This window comes from Nerophis lumbriciformis, linkage group LG06, assembly GCF_033978685.3.
Source record: "Nerophis lumbriciformis linkage group LG06, RoL_Nlum_v2.1, whole genome shotgun sequence".
Taxonomy (NCBI): Eukaryota; Metazoa; Chordata; class Actinopteri; order Syngnathiformes; family Syngnathidae; genus Nerophis; species Nerophis lumbriciformis.
Genome location: NC_084553.2, coordinates 31,675,554 through 31,699,822, shown reverse-complemented (window position 1 = coordinate 31,699,822; position 24,269 = coordinate 31,675,554). Strand labels below are relative to the sequence as shown.

At 42.3% G+C, this 24,269-nt stretch overlaps 1 protein-coding gene across 2 annotated transcripts in view; it reads right to left on the bottom strand.

Annotated features, from left to right (window-relative positions):
- LOC133608689 (calretinin-like) overlaps positions 1–23,136 on the bottom strand; it is a 67,314-nt gene extending 44,178 nt beyond the window's left edge. For both annotated transcript variants that reach the window (XM_061964146.2, XM_061964147.2), the window contains exon 1: positions 22,948–23,136. In XM_061964146.2, coding sequence (XP_061820130.1) covers positions 22,948–23,038 — 91 coding nt within the window. In that variant the 5' untranslated portion in view covers positions 23,039–23,136. The remainder of the gene's footprint in view (positions 1–22,947) is intronic.
- Positions 23,137–24,269: the final 1,133 nt, after the last annotated feature.

The window sequence follows — 24,269 nt, the reverse complement described above, 5'->3', positions numbered from 1 at the left end:
ACATATGCATACTTACACTCATGCACATAATCACGTTTCATCAAACATATATTAACGTTGTTGCCTTAGGGTAAACTGGGTGTAACACATGGCACACTGACAGAGCTTAACCTATTGTGACTATAACAATCTACAAGGTTAATGTAGGTTGCTTCTCTTTCTCCCCCTCCATTTTTCTGCATTCTTTCGTATCTCAAGTTATCATTACGTATATGTATTGTTGCATTTAAACAACTGTATTGTTGATAATAAAGGTAAATTATTGGTATTGTTCATTATCAATAGCGCTATTTCTATTGGTATTTGTATTGATCCATTTGTAGTGTAATAATGCTCATTGTCATTTCTGTATTATTTTTTATTTTTCGCTAACTGCTTATTTGCTATAACTTTTACCATCATATTTGTACATGTCATATTTGCTGATGTTGCTCTATTGTTGTTGTTGTTGTTGTTTGCTGTTGTTGTTTTTGTCTCTCTGTCTAATCCCCCTCTTGTCCCCACAATTTCCCCCTCTGTCTTCTTTTTTTTTCTCTTTCTATCCCCTCCTGCTCCGGCCCGGCTGCACTAAATGATAATATAAATACATTTAATAAAGTCAAATACAAATAAGGCAACAAGAGAAGTATCCTACACTTCTCTTTTGTAAAGTAAATCTGAACAGCCGACATGGGCATCTACATCAACTATATGATTTGCCTGAGAAGCTGGACAGGACACAAAAAAACAAAAACAAAAAAACAAACAAAAAAACAAAAAAACAATTAAGGTATCTAAATAAACATTTACAAAATGTTTCGTACTGGAATATATCTGGTGCTTATAGTCCAATCTGTACACATTTATTTATTCAAAAATTTTGTTTAGAGTGGCTTAGATACCGGTGCCCTCTATAGTATATGGTAACTTCTGAAACAAATTGTAAAAAATAAATATATCAACAAGCCAGTCTTTTGAGCGGCTTTTTAAAAGGAACTGTTTTTTTTCAAGATTTGATTCCCTTCAGAGAGCCATAAATTCCATCTCTAATTTAGACTGCCAGAGAAGTATTAGGTACTTTACCTATATGGTGGCAATCTTGAGCCATGCAGAGGATGGTCAGGGGCACTTTTGCATTTATGCTCTTTTATTAGGCCAATTAATAGCCAACGATGACCTTATTATAAGTTTGACATACAGCAGAACAAACTTATGGGTAACTCGACAGAACAGATGGGATTTATGGCTGACTGAAGGAGATTGGATATTAAAGAACCGTTCCTTTTCAAGAGCCATTCAAAAGACTGGTTCGTTGTCATATTTTTTTTTAGATTTTTTAAATAATCATTGGTAATCACTGGTAGCAGTTATTTTTACCAATTTATAATCTATTTGTCGGAATTTTTATCTATAATAATCCCCGTTTTGACAGCGAGATCAATATTTTGATTTGTTTTCACCTAAGAAACTTTGTGGCACAATAAAAACTGAACAGGCGACAGATAACCTCCATGCAAATCAACCTTACTATAAAATGTTCCACAAAAAAACATTTGAACAAAACAGGGAAAAATATTGCCGACATAATACATCCATAGTTCTCTGGCTATAAAATGTATAAACAAAAATAAAATAACAATTAGCACAATATATACATGTGAATAAGAAATTCTACTCCTACTCTTCAGCCTTCCCGGTAAGGTCTATTTGGGTGTACTGGAGAGGAGGCTACTCCAGATAGTCGAACGTCGGATTCAGGAGGAACAGTGTGGTTTTCGTCCTGGTCGTGGAACTGTGGACCAGCTCTATACTCTCGGCAGGGTCCTTTAGGGTGCATGGGAGTTTGCCCAACCAGTCTACATGTGTTTTGTGGACTTGGAGAAGGCATTCGACCGTGTACCCCGGGAAGTCCTGTGGCGAGTGCTCAGAGAGTATGGGGTAACGGACTGTCTTATTGTGGCGGTTCGCTCCCTGTATAATCAGTGTCAGAGCTTGGTCCGCATTGCCGGCAGTAAGTCGGACCTGTTTCCAGTGAGGGTTGGACTCCGCCAAGGCTGCCCTTTGTCACCGATTCTGTTCATAACCTTTATGGACAGAATTTCTAGGCGCAGTCAGGGCGTTGAGGGTATCTGGTTTGGTGGCTGCAGGATTATGTCTCTGCTATTTGCAGATGATGTGGTCCTGATGGCTTCCTCTGGCCAAGATCTTCAGCTCTCACTGGATTGGTTCGCAGCCGAGTGTGAAGCGACTGGGATGGGAATCAGCACCTCCAAGTCTGAGTCCATGGTTCTCTCCCGGAAAAGGGTGGAGTGCCATCTCCGGGTTGGGGAGGAGATCTTGCCCCAAGTGGAGGAGTTCAAGTACCTCGGAGTCTTGTTCACGAGTGGGGGAAGAGTGGATCGTGAGATCGACAGGCGGATCGGTGCGGCGTCTTCAGTATCGCCACCCGAACGCCTCCCTAGGAAGGTGTTTCGGGCAGGTCCGACCGGTAGGAGGCCACGGGGAAGACCCAGGACACGCTGGGAAGACTATCTCTCCCGGCTGGCCTGGGAACGCTTTGGGATCCCCCGGGAGGAGCTGGACAAAGTAGCTGGGGAGAGGGAAGTCTGGGCTTCCCTGCTTAAGCTGTTGCCCCCGCAACCCGACCTCGGATAAGCGGAAGAAGATGGATGGATGGATGGATACTCCCCGACATAGTGTGTATACGCTTAAACCATGCTACTTAACAAATCTATACCAAAACAATAAAACAGAAAAGTGTATTCAAATGCTGCTACATTTCTTTTGACTCTGGCTCATTTTGTGAAGGTTTTCAGTGGATGTAAGTCTGTCCATTGCAGTCAGGTGGCACACATATAATAGTTGCATTGGCAATTTGCATTTGAAACAGCTTGCAAACGAACGGCTCACAACAGTGAATCTGTTTTGGTCATTCACTTGAAGGAGCCGCTCGAAAGACTCTATTCGTTCGTGAACGTCACATCTGAACTAACCTCACTATCAATAATAGGCCCTTTTCCACCAAAAATTCAGGAACTTTTGGTTCCTGGAACCTCTAGTTCCTGAAACGAAAGGTTCCTGTAGAAGTGTTTCACCGCATTTCACAGTTCTGGGTAGTGTATACAAATCAGGCTGATGAGGAATGGAGGAGTGGTTTACTATGTTTCTAACCTGATGTCCATCCATCCATCCATTTTTTACCGCTTGTCCCTTTCGGGGGATGTCATGTAAATAAACAGACAATATTAGGTCACAGTTCTTTTACTAGAAAGTAAGTAATTAAAATACAAAACCATCACATACAAAATTATATGATTTAAAAAATAAAGTGTACTGAAATGTCTATAAAAAGTCAGGCTTTTGTTCGCAATGTCTATCAGTCAGAAAGTCGTCCTCTCGGTAAATGATGAATTCATGAGGGTCAGGCGATTCCTATTGGTCAATTTCAGCTATAAATAACACTATATAAATAATAAATGTACATTTTTACCTCACACCGACAACACAAACACATCGGCTTTAGCGTTAGCTTTTTAGCATTAGCATTCTGTTTACTCAGGTTGAGGCTAATAACTACACAAATGGAATGTCACTGAGTACTTTAACAACATGTAATGAAGTAAATAGTAAATATTTGATGTTATTTACCTTCATCCCACTCGTGTACTGCCTCATTTTTTTCCACAATTATCCAACAAAGTCAGAGTAAGTAGTAAGCAGTAAATACGTTTAAAAGAGTCCGCCCGCTTCTCGAAATGAAGTTTATAAAAAAAATAACAAACAACAATAAACTGCATATAATTTAAAGACTACGACTGAGTAAAAACTCTCCAAAATAGTTCCACTGATTAGCGTTCTTCAGCACAAAGGTGCGCCACAAAAGTTATTGCATTTCGAAAGCTCCTTTGTTGTTCTTTCTCTCCGTTGTCAAGTTTGTTGTGATAGAAATACACAAGAATATGAAATAAACAAGTTGCTGCATATATTCCAATGACGGTCGTGTGTTTGAAAGAGACGTTTTAGGAATGCCCCCAACTGTGTTCAACCAATCAGCGTTCGACAGCACAGCCCGCCCCCGAAAAGGTTCCTGGTCGCTTGGAAAAGTCCCAATTAGCTGTGTGGAACTCAGAAAGGTTCCTAAATAACTAAATCTACCTGGGTAGTTTTTGGTGGAAACACAGGGGGAACTTTATTTACCTGGGTAAGTGGGGAAGTTCCTGCGGTGGAAAAGGGCCTAATATCAACATAAGGACAGCACAACACGTAACATGGAGGTAAAACACACACATACTACTACTACGGGGAATAATGACGTCAACGGTAAACACGTAATTTTTAGGGGCTTTATTATGATTTATTTTCTACATAACATGTAATGGTAGTGCTTTGGTCCAAATATACAGTATATTATGTTTTACAGACCATCTTCAAACCTCTTCAGAATGTGCCGTTTTGTGGGCAGTCTTACACTATATTGCCAAAAGTATTTGGCCATCAATCCAAATGAAGAGAATCAGGTGTCCTAATCACCATTACCTCCCTGCTTGGCACTCAGCATCAAAGGTTGGAATTGAGGATTAAATCACCAAAAATGATTCCCGGGCGCGGCCACCGCTGCTGCCCACTGCTCCCCTCACCTCCCAGGAGGTGATCAATGGTGATGGGTCAAATTCAGAGAATTATTTCGCCACACCTAGTGTGTGTGTGACAATCATTGGTACTTTAACTTTAACTTTAACTTGGCCCAGTGTATAAAATCAAGCACTTAGGCATGATTTTCACAAACATTTGTGAAAGAATGGGCCGCTCTCAGTGATTTCCAGCATGGAACTGTCATAGGATGCTACCTGTGCAACAAATCCAGTTGTGAAATTTCCTCACTCCTAAATATTTCAAAGTCAACTTTAATATAAGAAAAGTGAAGAGTTTGGGAACAACAGCGAGTCAGCCACAAAGTGGTAGGCCACGTAAACTGACAGAGAGGAGTCAGCGGATGCTGAAGTGAATAGTGCAAAGACTTTGCACTATGCACTATGACCTTCCAATTAGCCCACGTACAGTACGCAGAGAGCTTCATGGAATGGGTCTCCCTGGCCGAGCAGCTGCATCTAAGCCATACATCACCAAGTCCAATGCAAAGCGTGGGAAGCAGTGGTGTAAAGCACGTCGCCACTGGACTCTAGAACAGTGGAGACGCCTTCTCTGGACTGATGAGTCACGCTTTTCCATCTGGCAATCTGATGGACCAGTCTGGGTTTGGAGGTTGCCAGGAGAACGCTACATTTCGGACTGCATTGTGCCGAGTGTGAAATTTGGTGGAGGAGGAATTATGGTGTGGGGTTGTTTTTCAGGAGTTGGGCTTGGCCCCTTATTTCCAGTGAAAGGAACTTTGAATGCTCCAGGATACCAAAACATTTTGGACAATTCCATGGGATGGCACTTCAAGTTCATAGGTGAGTAAAAGCAGGTGGCCAATTACTTTTGGCAATATAGTGTATTTACGTGCCAAAGCTCTCCTCCAGGCCAAGCCCCCTTCGACTGGGTCTTTACGCCATCAGTCATGTTGTCGTTTTTGGCGCTTCCATATCGAGTCTACTGACAGATAAAAGCACTATGCTCTGATTTATATTAGAAATGACAACAACGGAGGATACATGTACATCTACAAGCCAGTTTGCTGCACAACAAGAGGACAGAGAAAAATAATGAACTTATTGACTACAACTTTGGACTACAACTTAATAAAAATTGCGGACTTGCGCTAACGTTTTCAGGTAAACTTCTACCATATATGGAGATAGCTGACATAACCAAGGCAAAATACATCACTAATGTCTCAAATTCTAAACGACTTATTTGGAGCAAGTTTTGAAAAAGGCAAGATTGATTTATAAAGATGATTTATGCGTAACTGATCCTTCTATCCGTACGGGAAAGAGTATCTCAATTAGTCAATCCTGAAAGACTACAGGGTTGTCAGTAGATTAAGGCTCTCTGCAAAGTGACACAAACAGACTTGTGTTAGTGCGCACTAGAGAGCAAGTACAAACCCCCTCGATTGCGTCATGTTATAAAAACACGTCAACTCTTCCTTCTTGTCTCTCACCGGGGATTGTGGATCTGTTAGATAACTGCTTCCAGTGATGAGGTACTCATCAGAGGGCGAGAATAAACCCGACATACTTTTATTGTCGCATTATTACTAAGAACAAAGCAATTCGTCCAGCATGCAACTTTACTCTATTTGTCACAGTTTGTGTACCAGGTCCAGGCAATGTGTCACAGCTGTGATGACAACATTTCTTAACTGAACTGACGCCAGCAAATATTCCCCAGTACGCAGGCTGGACATGAAGTTGACAGGCCCCTCCACCCCACCCCCCTACCAAAGACACAGCTTTCTCCTGTAATTAACAAGAGAGAGTGTAGCGCATGCTTGTCGATTTATAGTGAATTTAGAGTACGTTGATCGTCAGCATCCAGCACTTTACCAGTCAAAATGTTTGTTGTTTGTGTTGCCACCCAATAAATGAAGATGCTTTTAACAGACCTCATGTCAAGTGATGTAACCACTCAATGGGTCCACATGAGATGCTTTAGCCTTGCTCCAGGACTAAGCTTCTAAATGGCCCCAACATGTCCTTGGATCTACAATTCAAAATAGAATGTATTACGTACACCTGTCATGTTGAGTTAATGTTATTTGTCTCGCACTTGTCTGTCTTCCTTCCATTTTGTTCTTCAGTTCATTAAAGTTATAGCCGACCGTTACCTTTGGGTCCTCCTGCCTCCATTAAAAACCAACAAAAGAGATGCAATCAACATCAGATGTGTCCCTTGTTAAATGGGCTCATAGGGCCCTATTCACCCATTTGCGTTTAGGTGTTTTTTCACATGCTCGAAGTGAAGCACATTTCTCTTGTTCATATTGTCCCATCCAGCCTGTGGAAACGCCCATTAGGCGCAAGTGCTTAACTTTGAAATGAAGGCAGGCTCAATACTAATGAGGCGGACTTTGGCATGACACCGTTTTTTGACTGTGTCAAAATCATGGAACATGGAGTTATACTATGACGTATGAATGTCATTGAAATCCATCAAAAACAACACTTTAAATTTCTATCCAGGCAGTGCTTGTCGTGTGTACATGTATCATCATACTTGCCAACCCTCCCGGATTTTCCAGGAGACTCCCAAAAGTCAGCGCCTCTCCCGAAAACCTCCCGGGACAAATTTTCTCCCGAAAATCTCCCGAAATTCAGGTGGAGCTGGAGGCCACGCCCCCTCCAGCTCCATGCGGACCTGAGTGACGTGTCGACAGCTTTTATTCACGTCCGCTTTCCCACAATATAAACAGCGTGCCTGCCCAATCACGTTATAACTGTAGAATGATCGAGGGCGAGTTCTTGGTTTCTTATGTGGGTTTATTGTTAGGCAGTTTCATTAACGTCCTCCCAGCGCGGAAACAACACACAACAACAGCAGTCACGTTTTCGTCTACCGTAAAGCAGTTCGTCTGCGTAAACAGCAATGTTGTGACACTCTTAAACAGGACAATACTGCCATCTACTGTACATGCATATGTGACAATAACATCTAGGGCTTTTAGAGAGTGCAGTGCACAACTGCTATACTATATATATATATACACATACATAATAAAATAAATATATATATAGCTAGAATTCACTGAAAGTCAAGTATTTCATATATGAAATACTTGAGTGTATATATATATATATATATATATATATATATATATATATATATATATATATATATATATATATATATATATATATATATATATATATATATATATATATATATGTTATAAATTCCCTCTGTCAGTGATTAAGATAGAAGATAAAGTTCCCTAGTTAATGTTAATTGTTGAATATAATTGACTATATTATTGCTGACGTAAACAAGTTACTAATGTAGTCATGCACCTTTAAGTTGAGTTTTTTTGAGTCAGGCAGTTTACCGGGCAGCTATGTTTACCTCTCGGGGTCCTTCGGGCAGTGTGTTGAACAGTGTGTATGTAGAGTGTGCTTAGCTGCTGCTGCTACAAAGAAGTTGAAACGTAAAACGGTGTCCTTATTCCCTAACCGGAGTACGCTCACGGGTGAAGAGTCCCAGCACAACAACAACAACATCAGTTTATCCATATAGTTCTCCAATATTGGTCCTTCGAGCCGGATTGCTTCACTCGCGACGGAGAAATGGACACCGCGCTAACAACAGCGGCAGACGGCGGCGCACTCGGAGCAAGACAGCGACAGCTTCCAACTCGTCTAGAAAGCTACCAGGTTAGCCTTCCACAGTCCCTCATTCCTCACGGTGCCCGTGCGGAGGACCGAGGAGAGAGCGTCGGCGTGTATGGAGGATCAGCCGCACGGAGCGCACGCTATCCCCGATCGTCCATTATCGCCGGGAGCGGCCGACAAGGTGAGCGAGTGGAACATGGCGATACATGCTAGAGACTTACCCAGCCAGCTAACATGCCATATGAGCCATCCATCGGCGGCACACGCGGGGCGGAGCTATCAAAGCAGGCAGGGTTCTCCTGTCCTACGGCCACCAGCTATTCTCAATATGAGCGTCCCAACATATCAATCACCCTGGCTAAGCTGTCCAGTAGTTCACAGCACCCCTCTGTCACAGCCATCCAGCCTCCATCTTGGATCATCTAGGCTGCTTCAGCATGAGCCACACCTGTCTACACTGCCACATACCACCTCTACAGCACTAAAGCTTCAAGCAGCGATGACTCCTACACCAGGTAGTAGACAGGAGAACTACACACTGACGCAGTCTCTGCCTTCAACTGTGACATCTGCATGGGCATCGTCTCCCGTCACTACGCTGAACGTTTCTATGCTGCAGCCTACACCTCAAGCTTCACAAGCAGTGAGTTATGCCAGCCCACAGACATCAGTTACATCAGGCTACCCGTCTAACCAGCCTACCACAGTAATGATTAACAATGTACAGGAAAGAGTGCCACCAGCTGCACAACTGCAATACCTGCCCATGCAGAAAACACCAGTAAATCTAGCACCAGTGCAGCAATACACCCCACTCCCGTCCGCACAGCCAGTGTGGCAATACACCCCACTCCCGTCTGCACAGCCCGTGCAGCAACACGCTCCACTGTTTGCACAACCAGCCTATCAGCCCCCCCAGATAGCAACAGCTCAGAGGCAGAGCAGAGGCCCTCACCCTGCGGACTGTTCGTCAGGATGTGGTTCACCTCACTGGAGCATCAGTCGACTTTCATGTAGCTTCTCCAGCATCACCATCACAGCAGCATTTGGTTGAGAGGGCCTACACAGCAGGTCGACTTACCCTGACAGAGCAATCTTATCCAATAGCAGCGCTCCAGAGACGCTACCGCCACCTGAGAGGATTACAACTGCAGAGCTTCAATAAGGTGCAACCACTGCTGCTCCTTGGTGCAGATTACACTCACCCGATCACTGCTACGGAACCTGTGAGGTTTGGCCCAAAGGGAGGACCCGTGGCTATCCATACAGCACTCGGCTGGACACTCCAAGGCCCAGATGGTTCACAGTCCCCCGCTGCATCATGCTACTACACCGCCTTCAAGCCTACACCAGATGACATCTACCAACAAGTCGAACGCCTCTGGCAGCTTGATGTGCTCCCATTCCGTAGCGAGCGGCTAGCAGTGCGGTCTCGCCTGGACCAGGAAGCGGTGAGCGTCTTGGAAGCACGCACTAAGAGAGTGAAGGTTGGTGACACACTTCGCTACACTACACCCCTGCTCCGGGTAAAAGGCGCACCACCACTAAAAGCAGATGTTGAAGCAGTGATGCCAAAGCTACGCAGCACAGAGAGACGACTGCTTAAAGACACTGTCAAAGCTAAAATATACGAAGCAGAGATCCAGAAGCTTATAGATGGTGGGTGTGTCACAAAGCTCCAGAAGGGAGAGGGAAACCGCTCCAGTGAGTCATGGTTCATACCTCATCACCTCGTCCATCACAATGGCAAACATCGCCTTGTCTTTGACTGCTCCTTTAATCATGGTGGTCTCTCTCTCAACGAGCAGCTTCTCCCAGGTCCAACCCTCGGCCCATCTCTCATCGGGGTCCTCCTGCGGTTCCGCCAGCACGCTGTCGCCATCAGTGGAGATATCCGAGCCATGTTCCACCAAGTTCGGCTGCTACCGGAGGACCAGCCGTTACTGAGGTTTGTTTGGAGAAACCTGCAAAGGGAGAAACATCCGGACGTATACCAATGGCAGGTGTTGCCATTTGGTACCACGAGCAGCCCGTGTTGTGCAACATTTGCTCTGCAAAAACATGTTAAAGAATGTGCTGCAGGAAATGAAGACGTCCTGCAGTTCATCGAACAGTCTTTCTACGTGGACAACTGTCTGCAGAGCCTGTCAACGACTGAGTCAGCCAAGCTCCTGGTGGACAAGATGCGACAATGTCTGGCCTCAGGAGGATTTGAGATTCGACAGTGTTCAAGTAACTTCTCATGTGTTGTCTCCCACTTGCCTTCCAGTGCCCAATCTGAAAGTACAGAGCTGTGGCTGGCCGAGAAGAGCAACGATCCACAGGAGCCGGCCCTTGGTCTGCGGTGGTATTGTCCATCTGATCGGCTCGGTTTCAAGCCAAAGCCTCCAGAGAGTGAGACCCCTACTATGCGGTACATCTATAAGGTACTCGCCCGCCAGTATGATCCGATCGGGATCATTATCCCGTACACTACACGGGCCAAGATTCTTGTCCAGAGACTGTGGGCAAAGAAGAGGAGCTGGGATGACCCGAATCTCCCTCCTGACATCCTCCAGGCCTGGTCCAGCTGGGAGAGAGAACTCCCCGAGCTGGCCAACATCTCCCTCCCTCGAACCTATGCACCATTGGAGCTTGCTACTGACACCACAGAGTACACTCTCCACGTCTTCTGTGACTCCTCTGAGCAAGCCTACGGGTCAGTGGCATATCTCACCACAAGAACTAATGACACTGTCTATGTCTCATTTGTGATGGCAAGGTCTAGAGTGGCCCCAAAACGCCAGCAGTCAATGCCACGGTTGGAGCTCTGTGCCGCGCTGACAGGAGCCCAGCTGTCCTCCCTTCTTCACAAAGAGCTCACCTTGTGTATTGCCCAGACCTTCTTATGGACTGACTCCACAACAGTTCTCACCTGGCTGACATCTCAGTCGTGCAGGTTCAAGGTTTTCGTGGGAACAAGGGTTTCTGAGATACAGGAGCTGACTGCCTCACACACCTGGAGGTATGTGGATACAGCTAACAATCCGGCCGACGATCTCACCCGTGGCAAGACGTTAGCTGAGCTGGCTGCGCCAAATCGTTGGATCCCGGGACCAGCATTCCTTCGCCGTCCACCGGATGAATGGCCATCATGTCCTAGCATCACAGAGCCAGAGGACCGTGGTGAGTTAAAACACAGTGTTTTTTGTGCTCTCACACAGACCAGCCCACCACCCAAGATACCAGATCTCACCCGATTCAGCAGCTGGAGAGAGTTGGTCAAGGCTACGCAACAGTCTCTTCATGGGGCGGCAGCTGACCCTGCTTCACCTCTGTGTGACCTAAGAGATGCTGAAGTCCACCTGCTCAAAACCAGCCAAGCAGACGGCTTCTCTGTAGAAATCAGATGCCTCAGAGCTGGCAAGCCTGTACCACCCAGCAGCAGGCTAAGTACGCTTGCCCCAGAATTAGACCCTACATTGGGTCTTATACGGGTTGGAGGACGCCTGCGCCGTTTAGACAGCTCTAGCCCCACTGACATTCACCCAATACTGTTGGATCCCCGTCATGCAGTCACCACACTCCTCATTAAAGAGATGGATGCTCAGCTACACCACCCTGGACCTGATAGGGTGTTTGCAGAGATGAGGCGCTACTACTGGGTTCTGCGAGGAAGGCAGGCTATCAAGAAGTATCAGAGAGCTTGCACTGGTTGCATGAAGTGGAGAGGGAAGCCAGTGGTGCCGAGGATGGCAGACCTGCCCTCAGCCCGTCTGTGGCTGCTCAAACCTCCATTCTTCTCAACAGGCGTGGACTGCTTTGGGCCGTACATGGTCAAGGCTGGGAGGCGAAGTGAAAAGCGCTGGGGGATCATTTTCAAATGTCTCACGACGAGATGTATACATCTGGATCTACTCACCAGCCCCGACACAGATGCTTTCCTCCTCGCACTGAGACGGTTCATCGCACGGAGAGGCACTCCCTTTGAGGTCCTCTCTGACCAAGGGACTAACTTCCGAGGGGGAGATAAGGAGCTGAAGGAGGCATTTGCAGCAATGGAGTCACAGTTGCAGGAGCGGCTTGCAGAAAAACAGATTAAGTTTCGTCTTAACCCGCCAGCATCTCCCCACTTTGGTGGTGTCTGGGAGCGTGAGATCCAATCAGTCAAGAAATCCCTACAAGTGGTCAAAGGTGCACAAGTGCTCCAAGCAGAGGTTCTGCTCACACTCCTCATCAAAGTGGAAGGCATCCTCAATGCCAAGCCTTTAGGATACGTATCCTCGGATGTGGCCGATCCAGACCCAGTGACGCCCAGCATGTTGTTGATGGGGCGGCAGGATGCCTCTCTTCCACAAGTTACCTATGCCCCTGACACCCTCACCATTGCCAGATGATGGCCGACCACTTCTGGACACAGTTTATCAGGAACTACTTGCCCTCTCTTCAAACCCGCCAGAGATGGCGCCAACACACAGATCATCTCCCCCTAGACACAGTTGTGATGATTGTTGATCCTCAGCTTCCACGTGCTCACTGGCCAATGGGGAGGGTGGTAAAGCTGAATGCAAGTGATGATGGATGTATACGGACTGCTGAAGTCAAAGTTGGCGAGAAGACTTACCTGAGACCAGTTGCTCGGCTGGTCCAGCTGTCAGCTCTTCCTGAAGATAATCCTGGTTAAAGGATTGCTGTGGGAATTTATGTTTGTTTCAAAATTGCCATGCTATTTAGGGGGCGGCTGTTATAAATTCCCTCTGTCAGTGATTAAGATAGAAGATAAAGTTCCCTAGTTAATGTTAATTGTTGAATATAATTGACTATATTATTGCTGACGTAAACAAGTTACTAATGTAGTCATGCACCTTTAAGTTGAGTTTTTTTGAGTCAGGTAGTTTACCGGGCAGCTATGTTTACCTCTCGGGGTCCTTCGGGCAGTGTGTTGAACAGTGTGTATGTAGAGTGTGCTTAGCTGCTGCTGCTACAAAGTCATATATAAAGAAGTTGAAACATAAAACGGTGTCCTTATTCCCTAACCGGAGTACGCTCACGGGTGAAGAGTCCCAGCACAACAACAACAACATCAGTTTATCCATATAGTTCTCCAATAATATATATATATCTATATATATATATATATATATATATATATATGAAATACTTGAGTATTTCTTATATATATACATATATACATATATATATATATATATATATATATATATATATATATATATATATATATATATATATATATATATATATATATATATATATATATATATATGAAATACTTGACTTAGTGAATTCTAGCTGTAAATATACTCCTCCCCTCTTAACCTGTTTGTCCAGCACATTTTGAAAAATGGGCAATAAAAATAACTTTGACTTTGATGTTGGTGAATCCATGACGTCACAGTGGGCTTTGACAGCTGTGTGTGTGTGTGTGTGTGTGTGTGTGTGTGTGTGTGTGTGTGTGTGTGTGTGTGTGTGTGTGTGTGTGTGTGTGTGTGTGTGTGTGTGTGTGTGCGTGCGTGTGTGTGTGTATATGTGTGTGCGTGTGTGTGTTCTTGTATTTCTCCCCTTCTTGAGACATCAACAAGGAAAAGTACCTTCCATATGAGGACCGATGAGTTAGGACCGAAATCATGGTCCCAATACAGAAAACCATTGCATCCAATAAAGAATGTCTCATTTGCACCCCTGGTGGTGAAATCTATCCAAATTAGGGTGGTCGCGAAAAGGAGGGATTTTTCAAATTGACTGTGAGTCGGTTTTAAAAGTGCTCCCCCTCTGGTCAACATATGTAATAACAAGTGTGTGTAAGAAATTGAAATGCACCCCCTTTGGCCAAAATTGATTAAAACAAATAAAAACAAATATATATAAAACATATATATACAGTCGCAATCAAAAGTTTACATACACTTGTAAAGAACATAATATCATGGCTGTCTTGAGTTTCCAATCATTTCTACAATTTATTTTTTTGTGATAGAGTGATTGGAGCACATACTTGTTGGTCACAGAAAGCATTCATGAAGTTTGGTTCTTTTATGAATTGATTATGGGTCTACTGAATATGTGACCAAATCTGCTGGGTCAAAAGTATACATACAGCAATGTTAATATTTTGTTACATATCCCTTAGTAAGTTTCATTGCAATAAGGTGCTTTTGGTAGCCATCCACATGCTTCTGCCAAACTTTTGGTTGAATTTTTGACCACTCCTCTTGACAAAATTGGTGCAGTTCAGCTAAATTTGTTATTTTTCTGACATGGACTTGTTTCTTCAGCATTGTCCACACGTTTACGTCAGGACTTTGGGAAGGCCATTCTGAAACCTTAATTCGAGCCTGATTTAGCCATTCCTTTACCACTTTTGACATGTGTTTGGGGTCATTGCCCTGTTGGAACACCCAACTGCGCCCAAGACCCAACCTCCGGGCTGATGATTTTAGGTTGTCCTGAAGAATTTGGAGGTAATCCTCCTTTTTCATTGTCCCATTTAAAGCACCAGTTCCATTGGCAGCAAAACAGGCCCAGAGCATAATACTACCACCACCATGCTTGACGGTGGGCATGGTGTTCCTGGGATTAAAGGCCTCACCTTTTCTCCTCCAAACATATTGCTGGGTATTGTGGCCAAACAGCTCAATTTTTGTTTCATCTGACATCACATGGACAAAGATAAGACCTTCTGGAAGAAAGTTCTGTGGTCAGATGAAACAAAAATTGAGCTGTTTGGCCACAATACCCGGCAATATGTTTGGAGGAGAAAACGTGAGGCCTTTAATCCCAGGAACACTAAGCCTACCCTCAAGCATGGTGGTGTTATTATGCTCTGGGCCTGTTTTGCTGCCAATGGAACTGGTGCTTTACAGAGAGTAAATGGGACAATGAAAAAGGAGGATTACCTCCAAATTCTTCAGGACAACCTAAAATCATCAGCCCGAAAGTTGGGTCTTGGGCGCAGTTGGGTGTTCCAACAGGACAATGACCCCAAACACACCTCAAAAGTTGTAAAGGAATGGCTAAATCAGGCTAGAATTAAGGTTTTAGAATGGCCTTCCCAAAGTCCTGACTTAAACGTGTGGACAATGCTGAAGAAACAAGTCCATGTCAGAAAACCAACACATTTAGCTGCACTGCACCAATTTTGTCAAGAGGAGTGGTCAAAAATTCAACCAGAAGCTTGTGGATGGCTACCAAAAACGCCTTATTGCAGTGAAACTTGCCAGCGGATATGCAACAAAATATTAACATTGCTGTATGTATACTTTTGACCTAGCAGATTTGGTCACATTTTCAGTAGACCCATAATAAATTCATAAAAGAACCAAACTTCATGAATGTTTTTTGTGACCAACAAGTATGTGCTCCAATACTCTATTACAAAAAATAAGAGTTGTAGAAAGTATTGGAAACTCAAGACAGCCATGACATTATGTTCATTACAAGTGTATGTAAACTTTTGATCGTGACTGTATGTATATATATATATATATATATATATATATATATATATATATATATGTATATATATATATATATATATATATATATATATATATATATATATATATGTATATAGAGACATACTGTAATAACTTGATGTAAAAAATGAAGATTAAAAACCAATTGCAAACAAAAATACCCCCCCCCCACCCCCACCCCCAAATTGTACTAAAAGCTTACCTTTTTTTATATTTGCATAGTATGTATATATTATTAATGTTGTAAATACAGATCTTTATATGTCTAGAAAGGATGGTCCTAAAGAGGTAGGCATTCAAGAAGGTAACAAATACAAGAACGTGTGTGTGCGTGTGCGTGTGCGTGTGCGTGTGCGTGTGCGTGTGCGTGTGTGTGTGTGTGTGTGTGTGTGTGCTTGCAAGATGGGGGCGTGGCAGCTGACAGTTAGATTATAACTGTGAAAAATCGATCTAATCCATTAATCGACGCTACATTATATGAAAAGGCTCCAGCACCCCCCGCGACCCCCAGAAGAACAAGCAGTAGAAAATGGAGGGATGGAGTTAAGGCTTAAAAAAACGATAAACACCATTCCGCTGATATAATAATATACAGCAACTACTCTCTCCAATGACAAACTGAATCGTGTGGTTACTCTGCTGTTGCTGTCTTGTGATGCAGCTGTCAATGTAATTATATCATGATTGAGCGGTCAATGTAAACCTCTGACCCCCCTGTCCAGGGATCACCCATAACAAGGTGTTTGTTTGGATAAAATTCATTCATTACAGTGACGGAATACGCATTGTTCTGAAAAAACTGATCTGCTTTCACTATTTTTTAGGGCCAGGCAGGCACCTTATAGGATTAGTCTGTTTTTGCAAAGAAACATTTGGAGTTATCTGTTTTTGCTGCAAAATTTGAAAAAAAATATAAAAATAAAAATTTTGTAATGAATGTGCATTTTTTCTAATTGGGAGTTTCATTTTGGTTGTAGGAAACGACTTAATTGGATGTTTCATGAAAAGCTCCACAAAAAACACTGATTTATTATGGGGCTGCTGACTATGGGCGGCGTGGTGCATGTGGTAGAGCGGCTGTGTCCGCAACTTGAGGGTTCCAGGATTGAATCCAGCTTTCACCATCCTAGTCACGGCCGGTCCTTGGGCGAGGCACTTCACCCACCTTGCTCCTGATGGGTCGTGGTTAGCGCCTTCAATGGCAGCTTCTGCCATCAGTGTGTGAATGTGTGTGTAAATGGGTATGATGCAAAGCACATTAGGTATCATTCCAGGTATAGTAAAGCGCAATATAAATACAAACTATTTACCATACTCAAAACAAGGAAAATGGAGATATCTGTTTTGCGTCCAAATTCTTAATATGTATTTTCAATGATGACCTCACGGTCCAGATGAATTTGCATATGCATTTCCAGCTTTTTTCACTTCAGCACATGTGAGAATGGGGCATATAGTGAATTATAGGAATTATTTTTAAGGGAATGGGAACTGATCCCACACTGGTTAAACAATGACCAGCTTTGTGAACCACTACTCTACTTGATATTGCTCAGTGGATTTGTAATTATGTTGGCCAGTCTCAGCATCAAAGAATAACATCGATTGGTCTTGTTTCAGGGGTGTCAAATTCATTTTCATCGCAGTTACGGCCACTTGTATCTGCAAACTGTATGATCGCCACATAAAAATATTGAACATTTGCCCCTATCATTTAATTATTGTCATATGTATGCCAATGAACTAACAGAACATTTGCTTTGCAACCAGAAGTCAGTGAGTAGAATTAATTTCCAAAAGGCTTTCAAAGACAAAAAAAGGAAAATTGAAATAACTTTTTGCATGCGGTACCATTTTTTTTCTGTCAAAATTGAAACACATTTAGCAAAAATGTCAAAATGCATTATCGCCACACATTTCCAGGTTTTTGCGGGCCACATAAAATGGTGTGGCCCATAGGCCTTGAGATTGACACCTGAGCTTTAAATAGACAATTGCATGGCCATTGGGTCTTGATTGAACCAATTCTGAATATCTAAGGGCCTGATTTTAGACCAGGGGTGTAAAAACTATGGCCCACGGTTCAAGTGGGGCCCGTCGGAGTGTTCATTCTGGCACCTGAGACCTCAAAGTATTATTAAGGAATCTAGCATGAGGGGTGCCTCCAATTTAATTTCAAATATATGAAAGTATGATTGCTGCACCTTTGCCGCAAATTTCTGGACAACAGGAGAAATACAGGTTAATGACCAAGAATTGCAGAACGCACAGAACAGCATTGTTATATATGACCCAATCCAAACAACCTTTCCGACTCATAGCGCAAATAAACTAACACAACACACATGGTCACACATAAGACAACCTGCTCACTGAACGTTGTGGATATTATAAAACATGTCTGAGCACAACACATAATTGAAATATACACCCATTTAAATCTCCTGCAATGCATGATGGGAAATATGTAAAACTCTCTCCACACTTAACCATGTTTGGCACATTTTAGCTGCTTGATATTTATAATTGATTACAAACCTTTAAGGAGGTCGTCACGGAAGTAAACGAGGTAAGAGTCGAACTTTCACATACTCTTAATATAAAATTATATAATCATTAATTATATATCCATTATATCTATATATATATATATATATATATATATATATATATATATATATATATATATATATATATATATATATATATATATATATATATATATATATATATATATATACAGTGTTGGGTTAGTTACTGAAAACCAGTAACTAGTTACAGTTACTAGTTACTTTATTTCAAAAGTAACTCAGTTACTAACTCAGTTACTTACACCAAAAAGTAATGCGTTACTGTGAAAAGTAACTATTTAGTTACTTCTTTTTTTCTTCTTTTTTTTAAAGCTCCCATTAATGCCCTTTTTGCCTTCATTTCAGTACTGTTATTGCACTGGAGAATAATACAATCTGTTGATCAACTTGACATACATTTTTATTTTCCTTTTAACATAATGAATGAAAAACAGTGCAACATAAAAAGACATTCCTCCTTTCTTTAAACTTGGACCAATGACCATTAATAAAAAACAAGTTTAAGTGCAACATAAGAAGAAACATCATCTTCCTTGAAACATAGGTAGTGAAATAAAGCCTGACATCTGGAGTGATGCTGCTGTCTTCCACACTTGGAGCCATGGATTGTAGAATCCTTGTTTTCAGTGGCAGGATCATTGACACAGATGGTGAAGTTTCAGTGCTCAGTAGAGATGGAACACTTTTAAGCACCTGGAGGACCTCATCTGCCACTCTCACATCATCATCAGACAGGGTGACATTTGTCTTCAGGGTGTTGTGGGTCAATGCAGAGTATATAGCTGCCTGCTGCTCCAACATATCATAAGTGGAGTTCTACCTCGTTGGGACATCATGTATGAGCAGGCAGCTTTAGCATTTCTTGCTTTGTCTTAAGCACATGAGCAGCTGTTGTGCTTGGGTGGAAGTAAGAAACCTTCCTGATCCTCCCAAAGAGGCGCTCCATCCTATTGACTGAGATTCCCTTCTGTGATGCCAAATTCACTACATGTGCAAAGCACCTATCTGTGGTCCCAGTCCTGCCTCATTCTCTGTAATTATTTGATTTTTGGCATTATCACGTGTGACTGGGATATCTTTATCTTCCATTCCTCCACTGCTTGTGTCAGCACCTGCGCAAGGTGACTCTCGTAGAGGGGGCGTGTCTTCTCATCTCCCAGTCTGCTGTGATGAAGTGAGCGCTTATAGTTACATCCACCCGTCTGTCATGAGCGCAACAGCTGATGCTCGGGATAGTTCATCCACAACTTTTTTCTTCTCCTGCTCATAAGGATCTGGCACAATCTTATTGCTGAAGTGGGTGCGCGACGGGATGTCGTAACGTGGTTCAAGCACGTTCAGCATGTGTTTAAAACCCTCGTTTTGCACAACCGAGTCTGCACTTATAAACACACCGATTCAATGGCGGGGGCGTTCAAGCTCCTCCGTTACTCCGCTCGCCATGACCACGCTGTGTGTGGACTGAACGTGACAACAACTTTTTTTTGTTTGTTTCATATATCAAACCGCGGATCACCTCCCCCCACACACACACACATAGACCGCGCCTCTTTTCTTCTCTCCGGCTTGTGACAGAGGAAGATTCAGAAGAACGCGACACCGCAGCGCTTCTGTTTCTAGCCGATACTACATCAAAAGTAACGTAAAATAACGCAGTAACGCATCATGTAGTAACGGTAACTAAATTACTGAATAAAAAAAAAATAACCCGTTAGATTACTAGTTACCGCCGAAACTAACGGCGTTACAGTAACGCGTTACTTTGTAACGCGTTAGTCCCAACACTGTATATATATATATATATATATATATATACATATATATATATATATGTATATATATATATATATATATATATATATATATATATATATATATGAAGCACGGTGTCACAGATGTAATGGCTGGTGCCTCACAATAAGAAGATCCTGCGTTTGATCCCCAGGCTCAGGGTCTTTCTGTGTGGAGTTTGCATGTTCTTCCTGTGACTGCGTGGGTTCCCTCCGGGTAATCCGGCTTCCTCCCACCTCCAAAGACATGCACCTGGGGATAGGTTGATTGGCAACACTAAATTGGCCCGAGTGTGTGAATGTGAGTGTGAATGTTGTCTTTCTCTCTGTGTTGGCCCTGTGATAAGGTAGTGACTTGTCCAGGGTGTACACCGCCTTCCGCTCGAATGCAGCTGAGATAGGCTCCAGCGCCATAGCGACCCCGAGAGAGACAAGCGGTAGATAATAAATTAATGGATATATTGTTACTGTACATGCAGTCAGGTTTTGGCCCTTGGCCAAATATTTTAGCCCAATGCGGCCCCCAAGTCAAAAAGTTTGGACATCCCTGTTTTAGACCTTGTTTTGACCAAATATTGCAATGCTAAAGGCTATAGAGCGGGGTGTCAAACTTGTTTTCATTCAGGGCCATTTTAAATGAATAGTAAATATATATTAACATTCAACTATAATTGCCTCATTATATTATCATGCAACTGTTTATGCATTTAATTATTATATGTATTACTAACAAATGGATGAATAACTTACTTTGAAATCAGAAGTTATGTTGACAGGCAGATTTTTTGATAACAACAAAAGCTTGGCATATTTTGTTGCACAATCGGATAACATTAAAGTTTAGACGATTGTTTTCTCTCAAAACTAACTACATTCAACAAAAAAAATGAAGTTCCTTAATGATGCACATTATTTTGAGGCTTTTGCGGGCCACATAAAATGAAGTGACAGGGCAGATGTGGCTCCGGGCTTTGAGTTTGACACTTGTGCTATAGAGTCAAGATGCATTTTGTTAAGTCAACTCATAGCACTTCTGAGTCCTATCCAAGGTATTGGTAAATACAAAGGGATCATCAAGTCATTACAACATTAAATATCAATATCTAAAAGCAACCCTTAGCTGCTTTGAGGCAGGGCTTTGTTAGGACGTGACTAATTGGGCTCAAGTCCTGAAATACATTTTTCTGTGGAAGGGATTCTCATAAATGCAGTACTGTGGCCCCGACAGAGAGGCAGCAGCTGATGAGGATTCAGGTTTTCTAAATGTTAAGTTAGTATCAATGAAGTTATGATACAAAGAAGGATCATGTTACGTAAACTGTACATGTTTAAATTGGAAGGATCCAAACAAGCTTGGATAATAATTATTTTGCTTCATTAAAGCACATTTATTTAAAAGTGTAATGCATTGTTGTTCTTTTTTTTTTGCTTTGAGTGTCGTCAGAATTGATACCAAATCCTTTTTAAAAAGCACCATTTTTTTGCACGAGCATGCTAAAAAACAATCATAACCTGGATCTTCCTCGATCCTAAATCCGCCCCTGCTTTGAGACAAATCTGCATGGATAATAGTGATATTTAATATTACTGTACCTCTGAATAATCAGTAAGACTCTGCTTGGTTTAACAGTAGAGGTAAGGGGTTTGTTATTTTTTGTAATCACAAGAGAAGGTAATCCTTCAATTTATGTTGAGACATGCAAATCAGAGTGGCTCGCAGCAAAACAAAGCAGGACAACAGTTGGCATTGTGACCCATTTACATAGCAGCTACTGCACACATCTGGCTGGTTTGTATTCATATTTATTTTAGAAATATATTTTACTGTTCTTGCAATTGCATATATATATATATATATATATATATATATATGTGTGTGTGTGTGTGTGTGTGTGTGTGTGTGTGTGTGTGTGTGTGTGTGTGTGTGTGTGTGTGTATGTATGTGTATATATATATATATATATATATGTGTGTGTGTGTGTATGTATATATATATATATATATATATATATATATATATATATATATATATATATATATATATATATATATATATATATACACACTTATATACATATGTATATATATATACATATAAATTTGTACATATATATACATACTCATACAGTATATATATATACATAGTAATATTCATTATTTGGCTCGCAGCAATATTTATTTTACAAATATATTTTACTCTATTTCTTTAGTTCTTGCAATTGCATATATATATATATATATATATATATATATATATATATATATATATATATATATGTATATATATATATATATATATATATATATATATATATATATATATATATATATATATATATATATATATATATATATATATATATATATGAAAATCAGTTAACAAAAAAAGTTGTTTGTGTGCATTTTTATGTATTTACTGTGCATTCATGATCATGACCAAGAGTTTCACTATGTACATTCAGCTCCTCGATTTTTTTTGCATCATTTTCACTGACACCCCCCACCATCTTGTTGAGATAGCCCCCAACATCTTGTTTTTCTTTGTAAAAATCCCACAAGCGCTTTTCCATTCACACACCCTTCTGTCCTAAATACTCAATTTAACCACTTTTAATCTTACAAGTATTACACATACAACAATAATCAAATTATAATATTGAAAAACGACAGTGTTTTTTTTCCCCTGTGCAAAACTCTCAAATGTCCTTCAAAACAGATCATTATAATGCATGATTTTCACTAGATAATCATTTATTGGCTTAATATGTACTTAAACGGACGTTTCATTCGAAAAGACTAGTTTCATATTTGTATAAAACATGCATTGAACTTGTGAGTCACTGACCGTCAGCATCAAAATGTTTCCAGATGTCGATGAACTGGGCTGCTGTGAGCTCTGCAAGGTGCAAGTGAGGCTGCTCAGTCTGGGCTGCCATCTCTCTCTTTGCTGCTTCTTCCTTCTTCCTTTCAGTGCACTTCTGCAGTGGAAGAACTTTTCTCCGCGTAGCTCCTTGATACTCTGCGCCGCTCCTCCTCACTCGCAGCTTTTAAACCCCCCCGCGGCGCACGCACTTCTCCTGCTCGCCACCAGGGAGCGCCTTAGCTGTGATGTCGGCCCCCCCTCCCCCTCAGGGAGACCACTTTAGCAGCGGGAGGGAGGGGTCTCTCCTGGTCATTGCATAGGACTTGCCATGAAATGATGGCCAATATGCTGGTTGGATGATGCATCATGCAACGCTGCTGCTCTTATGAAGAGAAAAGGAGCCTGTTAGACATGTTAAGCCCTATTACTCTACATGGGGGTCCTGCACGCTTCTTTCTTGCTGATCAAACAGACTACGTCAAGGAAGAACGTCTCAAAAGAGTAATGCATTATCATTGACAATATTAAGCAAACAAACCCTCTGGGGTGTCAATGGATTTGTTGTCATTCGTGTTACGTACGGCGGGGGAAGGAGACGACACCACGGCAAGAATCAGTTCAATAGGTTTATTGAACTTAATGAATGTGTGGGATGTGTATGCTACTCTAAGTGAATGGTGCAAAACAATGTGTAGAATTAACCATGTACAAACGTAAATGTTACCAGAGTTTATTGTATGTGTGTGTTGGATGAATCCTTCGTCAGACCAAAGGGGCAAGGCGAGAAGTGGGCAGGCAAGCGGTCGGGGACTGGAGGGAAGCAACGAGGTCCGTGTCCAAACAGGGGTCGAGGATCAAGGGAGGCACTCCACAATCCGGAGGGAAGTCGAGGCACACAGCTCGATCACAGGAAACAGGGGAGGCACTGCGGGGCACACAAAGGACATAAGACACGGGAACTGGGAAGGCACAGAGAGAGAGAGCAAGTACGGAGGAGGGAAGCCAGTGACGGGATGCTTACTACGAGGAGTGAACTACGTTCCAGCACTGGATCCTCGGGTCCGCTGGTCTTTATGCTGCCTGCCCTCATTAGTCCCAGGTGCGCTCATTACAGATTGCCTGCGGCCAGAGCGAGCAGGGGCGTGTCCTGGCGCGCTTCCAGCGGAGGTGCCAGCCGAGCTTGCAGCAGAAGGCATGAGGGATTGCGCAAGCGCCGTGACAATTTGTTAGTGAAAATAGGATGTCCATATTGTTCTCTTTTACAATCACCATAAATCAAACTAAAACACGCAGAGAAACAGAGG